The following is a 13,234-nucleotide window of genomic DNA, read 5'->3' on the forward strand; positions in this document are numbered from 1 at the left end:
TCAGAATTTCCTATTTCCAAACCTAAGAAAAGAGCCTGTCCAGAGAAACGACTCTGGGTGTCTAAGGCTAAAGGAGAGATTAGACCTTTTACCATCTTTGCACAGTGAATACACTTTCAAAGTAAATCTCTTTTTATTTTTGGCAAAGTTATGTTTCCTTTGTTTTTTTTCATGGAGAATTTAGAGAGAAACGAATCAGCCAAAGCCATAAAAGATCTTAAGCTGAAGATAAAACCCTCAAATTAACATGAATTATTTTGACACCAAATCGTCAGTAATTGGTTTGCAATGTTTTGTCACTTTTCTATAAGGAAATGTTAAAATTTGACAAAACGGTAAAACTGAATGTAGTATTGGATAATTTCACAGCACTGGAATATAATTCCAACTTTACCGAATTATTTAACAAGGTGCAAATAATCAGTTCAATCAGTTCAACTCAGGATCAAGCTTTATTGATTATTTCCACCAGGGTGCAGCATTACACACAGTCAAAGCTGGAGAGCCCACATTATGGTTTTAAAACAAAGAATGACTTGATTAACATCAAAACGTCCACCAGAACCTTTTCCTGAGTGGGAAAAGTTCCATTACATTTCTTTAAGGAATGACAAAACGTAAGAAATAAAATAAGAAATGACATGAAACATCGTCAGTATACCTTTGGTTATATACAACCAAACATCCAGTTTCTATTTCAGATGAGCTGCTTAAAAGACAGCATGCAGCACATTTTCTTAAAATACAAAACTAAGCCAAAATATCGAAAAATCCAGCATTAAATGTCAGAAGAACATGAACTGTGGTTTTATCTTACTCACCAGTTTGATTATTCAATCATTTACTTGTAGCTCAATGTTTTACATAATATATAACAAAAACACAAAACTGATAAACACAAAAAGACATGTGCTAACCTCAACACAAAACTGAATGAAAAATTCTCAAGCTCCACATAAGCTTTACTCAACAAAACATCTATCGCTTCTATATCCAAAAATAGCGCCCTAAGATTTGACTACCTGGTAGATTTAGATAATGAGATAAAACACTACAGCAGGCTAAACATCTCATGTTTTTAATTTGCTTTACTTTGAGCTTCACAACAAATCTTGACCAAACCAAGTCCGTCACCAACATCTGATGATCAGTTTATTCAGGTGGGCAGAAGGCCGCATAGTTATCTTTAAATATTATGTAAAGACCTGGGTAAACTGGTTCAGTGAAGTTGTATTTAAAGGTGTGCAGGTGATGCAGAATTTTTCCCCATACAGCAAAGAAAGACACAGTACCACCAGGATAGTCCAGAAACACCCCAAACCTGTTGCATCCTTCTGGAGGATTAACATTATAGCTCATGGTTTGGCTTTGGTCTGCCATGTACATTCCGCACAGACAACGCAAAGCATAATATTTGTGATAATGCTCAAATGATGTTTGCTTTCCAGGTTTTCCACCAATGCATGCAAGAACTACGCCAGCGTATGTGGCGCTAGCTGAGCTCCATGTGACCTCAAAGTAATGACGACCGGTCAGGCCTGCTGTGCACAGAACATAAGGAACAGAGCCATCCTGAGGGATCTGCGTAGTCAGCGTTGCCTTCTTGTTTCCCTCGGAAAGTTGGAGAGAGTCAGTGGCTGTGTTTGGGTCCAAGGTAAGATCACAGTAGTCTGATTGACATAGGAAGACAGTTTGTTAAAGTCTGATTAGATATTTTTAGTTCATTTTAGAACAGGTTATTATGTAAATATAAATGTACCTCTGCAATAAATAATGCGAGATGGCATTAGCTTAATTTAAACACATCTTTTGTTTTAGAAGAATATGAATGCTTTTCCTAAAAGTAATGTCTCATTCACAAAATCTTGGCCCAAATTAAAATCACATATTTAAACAGTGTCATGAAAATAATGTACTTACAGTATAAGAGATTTCTTCGATCTAAGTTGGCTGTGACATCAGTAATAACAGGTTTTGAGAAGTCGTCTGTTTTCAGAATGCCGTCCATGTATTGGTAGATGGTTGCTCCTTTGAATTTCTTATTTGGAAGAACTGCTACAAGGAAACGAAATTTACTGCTGCTTTTCAGGTATTTGGCAATGGTGTAGAACTCTTTGGCGTTTTTCCTCATGTTGGTTACAATCTCATTGGAGAAGAACCAGTGATCCTTAGTGGGTGCAGTCACACTGGGTGGGGCTGCTGCCTTATCTCTGCTCAAATATTTGGTCATCTGCTCAGTGAAGGGGTCATCAGTTTCCACAGAGGTGAAAACAAAGCAGAGGGCATTTTCTACACCTGCAGCCAGAGCTTCTCTGTCCAAGTCAGACTCATCTGGGACCGTCTTGATTCCCTCCATAATGTCTGCACATGATTTGATAATGTTGATTTCTCTCTCTCCATTATCTAACCACTTATCTAAGTATTCCTCACTGAATGGAGACTTTTTGTGGTCATCAAGGAGTTTCTCTACAGACTTTTCATCTTCTTTACCTTCACGAATCAGGGGAATCTTCTTCTGCATGGTCTGTCTGAGCATTGTTGTGTAGTCATTACAGAGATCATGGAAGCGCTTAAACTTTTTATAAAGCTCTGGAAAACATTCCACCACTTTCTCATCCAGAGCCTCATTGCATCTCATTTCCATTTCTCTGATACTTTCCAGAGTGTCGGTTGCTTTTCTGACCAAACCAACAGAAAAGTCTCCCATCAGCTCTGATGCAGATGGTTCCAGATCCTTCAGAGGAGTCAGCCAGACTTTAATAGGAACTGAATTCTCTCCATTTTTTCCAAGGAGCTCTGGCAGCCTGGAGTACGTCTTGACTGCATCTTGAAAGGTTGCAGGGTTCTTGTCAAGAATTAGGTCTCCGTAGAATTTGCAGGAGAACTTATTAGTTGCAGCTTTTTCTTCATCAGTGAGCTCTACTTTAACTTTCGCCTCAAAACTAAAGCCTGGAATCTTGTTAATTGCAAGTTCTGCGCTGGTCCCGATCTTCTGAAGACTGCTTGAATCTAACTTCTCACTGTCAAACACAAAAAAGGCATTTGCTCCGTAGAGTATGCCTGTCGCTACATGTGTCGCACTGAGATTTGGATTAAAACTTTTAGCATCCAGTTCCTTCTTTTCAATGTGAGACAGAGACAGATGTTCATATGTAGTTGTGGCTTTGTACTGAAGCGTGATTCTGCTCTGGTTCTTAAATTTTTTCTTATCATTCAGATAACTGGCAGATCCTCCAACCTCAATCAGACCACCTAGGATACTGGCTTTAAGCGACACATTCACATCCAGCAGAGAAGACTTGGATTCAAGGGTGTCGGATGCAGTAACGTGATAAGAACTGCTGTTCTGAGCCTTAGTAGAAGTGTTCTTCTTGATTGTTTCTTTGTTGCAAAGCGAGAAACCTGTAAAATCCACAAAAACACATTAGATTAGATTAGGTTTTGCATGGAGTTTTCTCTCTGTTGGTTCTCCAGGTACTCCAGCTTCCCAATCTCCAATATGTTTGTGAAACATCAGGCAACTTAACACTTGTCACAAGAACTTTTCATCAACATGGACAAAGTCACCCTCACATTCAATAAGTTCTAAATAAAGACGATTTATAATACGTATGTTTTTTTTTTTTACTCTTCCTGATGCATTATTTGACCTCTGTGCCTTTCATTGCTTCAACGCACCTGATTCAGCTGTTTGCAGTTCAGCAAATGTCTTTGTAGCAAAGCAGAGAAACGGCTAAAACATTCAGGACAGTGGACCTTGAGGTCCAGAATTGGGAACCACAGTTTCAAACCACAGCTATCTGCTGTTTGAGTTTGTTTGAGTCCAAACAAACTGCAGAAATGAGCAGGTTTGTTCTCACCCGTTATCAGCTGATCTTTGCGAGCATCATACAGCATTCCCAAGGCAAAAGGCCGGCCGAGGGCAGCAATCTCCACCTGGTTTGAAGACATGTCTCTGATCTACGAGGACAGACAGAAACATCAGGTGGTAAAAACAGAAACAATGCCAGAACTGTGAAATAAATCTATTATGTTGTTGGATAAAATGATGACAAGCTTAATTGCAACTTCTGCAGCTCTTCAGAAACATGAGGGTTTCGCTACCTGATGAAGACGAGTTGTTCAGTTAAGTTGTGTTGAAGCTTTTTTGACTTGTCTGAGTTCTTGACTTGGGGTGTGATCTTATATCTTATAGCTCCTCCCACCGAAGTATCTGGAACACCCACGTATCCCATGTAGAACTCTCAAAGCATTATTGAGGATCTATTCAGACGTGCCTAGTGATACAAATGGAAGTTAATGGAATATACTAACTTTCTTAATTTGTTTGACCTAACGTTTATTTTCAGGGGTTGTTTTTTTTTTTTACATCTTGAACTTTGTGTAGAACTCCTTTGTATAGATATTCACAACTTTTTGTATATGTATGTTTTCAGAATGTGTAAGCATTGCTTCTGGATTATAAACTCTTTCATTTTATTCAGCTTTTGTGACATTCAGTTAGAGTTTAACTAGGTGAATCGGTCTCAGGGCAAATGTATTTTCTCCCAACACTTCTGGTCTGATAAACTGCGTTCTGACTTCAACACAGCTGGGAAAGCTAAAGGTCGATCTGCTCAGTGCCCTGAGATTAGCTTAGCAAGTGTTTAAAAAAAACATTAAAAACTGAAGGTTTGGCGAATTTAACTGTGAAAGTTTGTTTTAATGATCCTGTCAGGAGACAGGAGAATAGCATTTGATTCCCAGGAAAACTGAAACATGCTTTTCCTAGACAATATATACAGGAATTCATTCTGGCATCAATGTTCAGCAGGAGTTTGGACTTGTTGCTCTCACAAATCAGCAGATTATTTTCACCCTGTGGTGTTTCAAAGTGTGCATGTCTTGACTGGGCAGAAGGTTGCGTTTTTTCTTAAGATTTACTCAGGGAGTAATCCAACATTGTACAGCCCTGCTTACATAAAGAATGATGAACACATCTTACCATCAGGTATTCAAGAGTCTTGACTTGTCTGTGAAAATTCCTCTCACACAGAGACAGATTGTTCCACAGCAGCAGCTTCATGTGAAAATGAACATACAGACAAAGGCTATATGCCTTAATCAAAGTCTCTCACTGACTAAGGCTTCTTCCTTCACCAAAGCAATTTCAGCTATGAGTTTATTCTAAGTCACATTTATGCAGAGTTAATATTTCCAGCATTAAGTTTGTGGACCAAATTCTGATTGATGGTGATCCTTTCTTGTCTCTTCACTCCATAAAGTTGCTCTTTGGCTGATGGTCTCTGTCTGTGACTATTTCAGGAAACACTTTCCTGCACAACATCTTGGACATCAAATTATTTTATTATGGCTGTTTGCACCGTCTCAACGGGTTGATTGGTGTAAGAGTACAGAAAACTACCGTGTCTCTCCATCATGGTCCTGAGATTGAATTGTTAGTATTTTGCAGGATTAATATATTCGTCCAGATTGCTTGAAGAACACCCTGTCCAAAGTGGGATGAAAGCACCTCTCTGTATTAGATCTGGTTTTTCCACAAAATATTAGACTGTTATCAACGTAGCAGACATTCTTTTAAGGACATCCAACCTGTGGTTGAATGACAAAATGTAGCTAAACGTCTTGTTAGAGTCCAACTTTTTTTTTTTTGACAAACTTATGTACTATTCTCTTGAACAGCTGTTTTCTCTAATTAATGATATAATCAAACTGTGTTTTGTATACTTTTTTAAATCGATTTTTGTCTGCTATTCTAGGATTTAATATAAATTTACAGGTTCATTCCTGATATTTGTATCAGTTGGCATGTCTGAATAGATCCTCAATATTGTTTGGTTTCTTTGTTTATATGTGCAGTTCAATCGCTAGGATTAAGATAATTTTGGTGATATAGTTTAGACAGAATCTCGAGGCTCATCGGACATAACTCTGACTTTCAAGATAATGAGGTGTTAGGTTCTGGGCTTTAAGCCAAACTCTTACTGCAGTAAAACAGAACTAACTAAAAATAAGTCTATTGTTGCCAAAAGTTAAATGTAGTTCAGTAAATGTTTCTATTGGACATATTTATATTACTGCCTCCTAAATGTATTTTTATCTACTCTTTATTATTAATATTATTTATTGTTCTTTTATAAGACTTGGATTATGAGTCTGCAATAAAATCTACCTCCTTGACGTTCTAAGGTTAGAGTTTTGCAGTAAACAATTTTAATGATCCTCTTGGAAAGCAATCCATTATTTCTTATATAGCTATAGGAATAGCTGCTGTTATCCAGATAAAATGAGACCAGTCTCTTTAACTTGTATTAGAATTTATTTTGGTGCCGGATATTCAGGATTGTGTTTGACTTGTTGCTTTGCCCAAATAACACTAAGGTCTCATGAATTCCAGTAAGGCGCACAGCAAGAAAAGTCTATGCATGTCTCCTCCCGTTTTTGATAACATATCATAAAACATGGTAAAAATGAGTAATCTATGAATGCTTGTTAATAATAAATGAATTTACTGCCTATGTTATGTTACTCCACTTTCTTATTTCCCACCATATATGAGGAAAACCTCACTGCTGGTCAGTAATTTGCTTTCTTTAACAGTCAGCGGTGAATGACTGTTAAGGAAAGAAACTGAAAGTATTTGCTGACCAAGATGCATTTCCTTTCAAAGACCACTGATACCAACGACATATTTCAGAATTAGATAACATACATTTTTTTCCTCAGGATTTCACAAGCACATGAAGTTTCCAAACAGCCTGAAAAGGAAAAAAAAAAAAAAAAAATCTGAACCAGAATTGTAACTAGTTTTTACGTTAAGTGAATCCTGGTCATAATGATCCACAAAAGTGAAAATATTTGCACAAGACCACAAGGAGCAACAGCAAGCGGCGAGGATCAAGGCGCTTTGCTGGATTTGGTAAAAAGGTTCTAAACACCAAAGTTTCACATATTCTAACGTGGCGCAGTTTGATTGTGACAGCTGTTCTTGATGTTACACACCAGAGATGTTGAATGTTTTCTGTTCATTCTTAAAATTAGTTTGGGCCATTTAGATTTTCAATTTTCAATATTATTTTTATTAGCTTGACTCCTTAGCTAACTATTTCCAGTGCACACATTTAGTTAACTTTATTTGTCAGTTTGCTAAAATTTTTTTATTATGGAACAGATTAATTTCTTCTTGACTTGAGTTGCCAGGCTCCTTTGGAGCTGCTGCTGGAGCGCCACACAGAGGAGCTGCTTTGTTCTCCTTAAATGGTTAGCATTACCTGAGGGGGTTGTACCATTTGTTGCCAAAGGGAGCGGAAATTATTTTATTTTTTATTTTTTATTTTTTTAGTTTTTCTTCTGTTTTTGGCAGCCAGTGCTGTCCAATAGTATTTGTTTAATTTAAAAAGTACTTATTAGTATTGGTTTGGCTAGCAGTTGTTTGGATTTTTTTTATGTTAGTTTCTTAGTTATTCACCTCTTGTATGTCAGTGGTGGTCTGATAAGCCACTATTTAGGTTTCTCTCATGTTTTATTTGTTAGGTCAGTTTTTGAGCTGTCCTTCTTATTTACGAAGAAGAAGCCCGCCACCAGCGGGGAAGATGAGTGGTGGATGTTGCCGGTGGCGATGGATTCATAGATGTATTTTTCCACGGCTTGATGTTCAACAACTAAAGGTTCATGTCCTCAGATTACCCCAGAAAGGGTTTTAGAAACATTTAAAAACAGAAGTATCTTGTATTATTAATTTAATGGTAAAGCTTTTTCTTTTCTTTTTTTTTCTTTTACTGGTCTTCAGTCAGAAGACAGAAATATAGCATTTGTGTTCTAAAACAAATGTAGATACTGTGTGTCCACTGTGTCGATACTGCAAATAGATTCTGGCATCAATGTTCAATAGGAGTTTGGACTGGTTGCTCTCATAAATCAGCAGCTTATTCTCATTCAGTTGTGTTTCAAAGTGGGTGTGTGTGTTGGCTGGGCAGAGGGTTGCATGTTTTTTTTTCCTCAGATTTCCTCAGGGAGTGACCTACCATCATACGCCTCCACTTGTACAAAGAACAATGAACACATCTTGTCATCAGATATTTCGGAAGAGTTTTGACTTGTCTGTGAAGATTCCTCTCACACAGAGACAGATTGTTTCACAGCAGCAGCTTCGTGTGAAAATGAACACAGATGTAGACAAAGGCTCCCATTGAGATCAAGTAAAAAGGGATAAAAAGAAACATTCTTCATTCATCAGATCAGTGTTCCCTCTTGGGTCCTTAATACTCATCGTTGTATCTCATCTTATAACTTTACTAATATTTTTGTTTATTGAACATCTGAACCAGTCGTCATTGACGCTATAGGGTGATAGATCTGGTACTTAGATCTTGTTATCTTCCAGAGAGTACACTCTGAAACAATCCTGGAGAACTGTAAAAACACAACAACCTCATACACAATCTAGCTTTTGTTATCTTAGATTAATTTTTAACTCCACTTTTGGCTAATTGTTACAAACATTTTTGATTGCTACGTTGCTTCCTTCTCTTTTTTTGCTTCCTTTCCATGTAGGCATATTATTTGGTCTGTTTGATTTTTTTTTTTTTAAGGTTTATGAAAATGTTTTAGCAATAGAGTCTCTGCCGCAGATATATTTTAGACGTTTGAATTTAAATGATAGCTGACTTGCAACACTTACTCTTAAATTTGTGCAGAAAATATCACCTGCTCTTTGACTCATTTGTCAGCCAATTAAAATATGGATAAAGTGTGCTTTATCTGATCACTAGTTAAATGTTAATCAGACATTGTTCCACTAACCCACATTTTCATGAATACAATGTCACAAAGTCTAAGGTGTTTTTGGGTATGCGATGTCGACCATTTATTGGTCTGTTGGTTATAAAGGTTGCTGAGAAACCAGAGACTGACATCAGATTGCTGTAGCAGAACTCGGAGGAACATTTCCTGACAGTTCCTGACAGTTTTCATCCCTAGTATTCCTGCAGCACAACCAGGAACATGAAGGTGAGTCTACAGCTCTCGTAGGGTTGCATTGGTTATGATGTAGTTAAGGTATATTGAAACTACTATGTGATCCTACTTAAAGGATCACATAGCATGTTTTTATTTAATTTACTGCAAAGAAACTAGTGGGGCTTTTTTCAATATTGATGTTTATATCAATAAAATAACCAATTGAACTGAGCCAATTCAAGAAAAGTGGTCAAAAATTCAGTTGTAAAAATACCAGAAGTTGTTGGTGGCCACATAAAAAAAAGTATCACTTCTTTGAAACTAAAAGGTACTTAGCCACAGCAGATGTTAATGTACGGATAATTTTGATCTTGTGTCGATTGAAGAATATCTACAATAAGTTGTTATGGTGACAAAACACTTAGATCATTGGAATCTAATGACTTGAAGTTTTTACCCACCTCTCACAAGTGAGTCTATATCTTATATACATTTAATGAAAAGAAAAAAAAATATATATATATCTCATAAGTGCTTACATAACATTTCTAATAAAGGTTGGCATTTTTTCTTCTGCAGCTGCTGTCAGCTCTCCTGCTCTTCCTGATTCCTCTATGGGTCAGCTGTGCGCCTCTTGTCCTTCCTCTGGACTGCAGCGACATCTATAACCATGATAACAGAAAACCCAGCGGAGTTTACACTATCTATCCTATTGGGGCCACTTCGGCTGTTCAGGTAGAGTAAAAGGAATATTAGAAGACATTTAAATATTTCACAACTTTAGACTGTTTTAATAGAATAAAATGTACAAAAAAAGACACAGAACAGAATTACCTCTCCTATCACAACCCAAAAAATCCTAAATCACAATTGTTGATTTGAAGTTTAAGTTTAGGTTGCTTAAACCTAGACATAATAGCTGTGTAAATCACAGCTGGAAAAAGGTGTATCTTTGTCTTATGTCCTAACGAGGTTCTTGTATTACTATTGGATCAAATCTATTGTTTAATGAGTTATGGATTTCACAATCTATACTGGAATATTTAATGCATCAGTAACCCAAGGAACAAGGGACCATAGGAAGGAACGTTACTGTCATATCTTTGATTTTCACATTGTTCTTTAAAGCAATGAGCTGAAGTGAATCTTAGGCTTTGCTTTCTATCGGTTCAATAGAGCTGCAGGCTTGAGCACCTTCCTGTTTGTGTCTCTGCAGGTGTTCTGTGACATGGGCTCTTTGGGAGGACGGTGGACAGTGAGTGTCTGAACTCTTCAGTTTCCTGTCATCTTCAGACAGATTGATCTTCACTGATATGACTAGTTGTTCTGCATTGAGCTTCGTTCAATGCAGAACAATCATTCTCAGTTCAATATTAGATTCAAGAACAGAATTTTCAGTTGTGTTATGGTTTGTGTGGGGTTTTTTTTAGGTGTTCCAGAGGAGGATGGATGGCTCCGTGAACTTCTACAGGCCTTGGAATTACTACAAGGAGGGCTTTGGGATTGCTGCTGGAGAGTACTGGCTTGGTGAGACCTGAAACTGAAACAGCCGTGAAGTTTAAGAAGAACTAATAAACTATTAAAATATTGGGGGGTTTTTTTAGGTCTGGAAAGGCTCTTCCACTTAAGTCTCAGGAAAAAGTATGAGCTGCTGGTTGACATGGAGGATTTTGAAGGAAATAAGGCGTACGCTCGTTACTCCTCGTTCTCTGTTGGGCCAGAATCTTATGGATATACTCTGCATGTTTCTGGATTTAGTGACGGAGGTGCAGGTGAGTATGTGTTAGAGACACAGGCTCATTTATCTCTTCTCTGATAATCGCAAAATAATTGTGCATAATTATCCATAATTGTACATGATTTACATGTTGTTCACATATAAAAATCTAAAAAGTTTGGTTTCCATCTACTTTGCAGAACTACCTTTCACTTTGTAAGTCTACAGACTGAGTTGTTTAAATATCCCTCTTTTCAAAAATAGCTCATTATGGAGATCATCAGAAGACATAGATTTTCAAGTTTTGAACTGGATTTTAACTGGACCATCGTAACACATCAACATGTCTTGGTTTAATTCGGCCCAGGGTTGTTTTCCTGCTGGAAGGTGAACCTCTGTTCTGATGCTGCCAAAAGCACATTTCGTGTTGGTGGTTTTTTTAGGACGATGTGCCTCTGAATAAGATGTTTTGGATGTCGAGCAATAAATAAATAAATGTTTGCTGTGTCTGTTTGATGGCTTGTGGCAAGCTAAAAACAAGACTTTTTATGGCTTTATTTCAGTAAAGGTATTCTCTTTGCTACTCTTCCTGAAAGGCAAAATTTGTGTAGACAGATTCTCTTCTCTGAAGCTCCTCAATTAAACTTCACCTTAGCTTTTTCTGTTACCTGTCTGCCACACTCCTTGGTCTTTATGATGTTTTTTTTTTTCTGTGTGTGTTTTGCTCACTATGTTCACTATCACATCTCTGAGGCCCCTTATACTGATATTAAATGGTAAAGGTACTAAATTACATTCAATTACTAATAGAATTGACTCCAATAATTGATTTCTGAAGGCAGTTGGTTGCATTTAGTTTTACTTTAAGACATAAAACTAGAGGGTGAAGGCAAAGACTTAAGTTATTTCTGTATAATATTTAAACTGAAATGTTTCTGTGAGCTAATTTCATCTCTGTTTTTTCTGCAGGAGACTCTCTAAGTTATCATAATGGATTCAAATTTTCCACCTTTGACAAAGATCAGGACAGTTCTGAAGCAAATTGTGCTAGAAAACACCTGGGGGGGTTTTGGTACCAAGCTTGTTATGTGAACAATCCCAATGGGGTTTACCGCTGGGGGGCTGATGGTACCATCTACGCTGTTGGAGTGGATTGGTCCACATGGAAAGGCTACGACTATTCATTGAAAGCCATCAGCTATAAGATTCGCCCTGTTCAGTAAAATGGCAGCATAAATGTTTAGCAGTGTCATGAGTTGTGGTTTGTGGTGTTGAGAGAGAACGCTGATGACCCAGGTTGTGATGAAGATGATGAATTTGATAATGAATGTGGCTCAGGACTAACCAGTTCAACTGAGAACTACTGACTACAGACATACGAAGACAACTGACAAGGATCTAAGGAAGGACAGAGACAACAGGTGGGCTTAAATACACAGGGAGTAATTAGGGGAACTAGACACACCTGGGAAACAATTAGGGAGGAGACAGGACAACACAGAGACTCACAGGGTACAGGATCACAATAAACAGAAAAAACCCCAAAATAATCAGAAAACTTAAATCCTAACAAGCAGTGCATCACATTGTTCATGGGTTTTATTATATCTGCGACCATCTCCTGTTTTTCATATTAAGATTTCTTTCTGTGGCTCTTATCTCAAAATCTGTGGGTTATTTTTATTGGGTAAACTCTTTTGCAATAGCAGCATCATCATTTTACCGTCATAAAAATTATTTAGAGATCTTTAAGTCCTGACAATTTCACATCTGGCATATTCACCCTGAATTGTGCAAAGGAGGTGATATACTACAAAGGAAATTATGACTCCTTGTGATGAAAGTCTAAAGTAATTATATTTTGTCAAATTAAATACGAGCTTATGTTATGTTGTTACTGAAGGCCATGATGTGCTGGCCTTCAGTCAGAAATTAATTTCAATATAAATTCGTAGCTGAAATCATCTTCCACTATTCTAAATTAAGTTTGTTTATATTATCAGAACATTTCCTTTCACTTTCTAGTCTTTTTATTCTTGAAGAGCTGAATCACAACTTCCTAATTTCAATCAATTGAAACAGTTAAAATACGCCCTATTGTCCTTGGCTTTTCAGTTTTTTATAGTTTATTTCTTTTCTTTTTCTGTTATCTGTTGTTGTGGAAGTTACCCAACAATACATTGCTTGACTTCCTTAAAATGTGCTATTGGTCAATTAAAAAATATTTTTATCTGCTGTGCTAGCTCTGTGTCGCATACTTTTTAATTAACTGAAATCGTCACAAATTCCAGTGAAGGTTAAAAGTTATTTAAACTCTGAAGCTAACTTAAGAAGAACAATTTTACGCTTCTATTTTCTGTTGTTTTTTTTTTTGTTTTTTTTATGGGTTAAAATGAAATATAGTCTCATTGAACACAACAAAGAATGAAAATTAATTCGTTGAGAGTGAACATTTGTGATGGTGAAAATGCTTAACGACAGGAAAGAGCCGCCTTTTATGTGAAAATATAAGAAGTTGCATGGTTTCAGCTGAGATCATGTTTCTCCTCATTGCTGCTG

At 37.0% G+C, this 13,234-nt stretch overlaps 2 protein-coding genes across 3 annotated transcripts; one reads left to right on the plus strand and one right to left on the minus strand.

Moving 5' to 3' along the window:
• Positions 1-439: 439 nt before the first annotated feature.
• Positions 440-4,250, minus strand: LOC103133053 (stonustoxin subunit alpha-like). 2 transcript variants are annotated; one of them, XM_007544815.2, is made up of 4 exons: positions 4,116-4,250; positions 3,861-3,960; positions 1,921-3,402; positions 440-1,670 (listed from the first exon to the last, which is right to left on the minus strand). In XM_007544815.2, the coding sequence occupies exons 1-4, from the start codon at positions 4,233-4,235 to the stop codon at positions 1,153-1,155; spliced, it is 2,220 nt and encodes a 739-aa protein (XP_007544877.2). In that variant the 5' UTR covers positions 4,236-4,250; the 3' UTR covers positions 440-1,152. The 2 variants fall into 2 exon arrangements, with proteins under 2 accessions (XP_007544877.2, XP_007544878.1); XM_007544816.2 differs by having other exon boundaries at positions 4,105-4,186.
• Positions 4,251-10,082: 5,832 nt separating this feature from the next.
• Positions 10,083-11,908, plus strand: LOC103133056 (microfibril-associated glycoprotein 4-like). Its single transcript, XM_016667718.1, has 4 exons — positions 10,083-10,213; positions 10,389-10,485; positions 10,563-10,730; positions 11,645-11,908. Exons 1-4 carry the CDS (start codon positions 10,187-10,189, stop codon positions 11,896-11,898), a joined length of 546 nt encoding a protein of 181 aa, XP_016523204.1. The 5' UTR covers positions 10,083-10,186; the 3' UTR covers positions 11,899-11,908.
• The last annotated feature ends 1,326 nt before the right edge of the window (positions 11,909-13,234 follow it).

The sequence above is a fragment of the Poecilia formosa genome, unplaced genomic scaffold, assembly GCF_000485575.1.
Source record: "Poecilia formosa unplaced genomic scaffold, Poecilia_formosa-5.1.2 Scaffold2217, whole genome shotgun sequence".
In the NCBI taxonomy this organism is placed as follows: Eukaryota; Metazoa; Chordata; class Actinopteri; order Cyprinodontiformes; family Poeciliidae; genus Poecilia; species Poecilia formosa.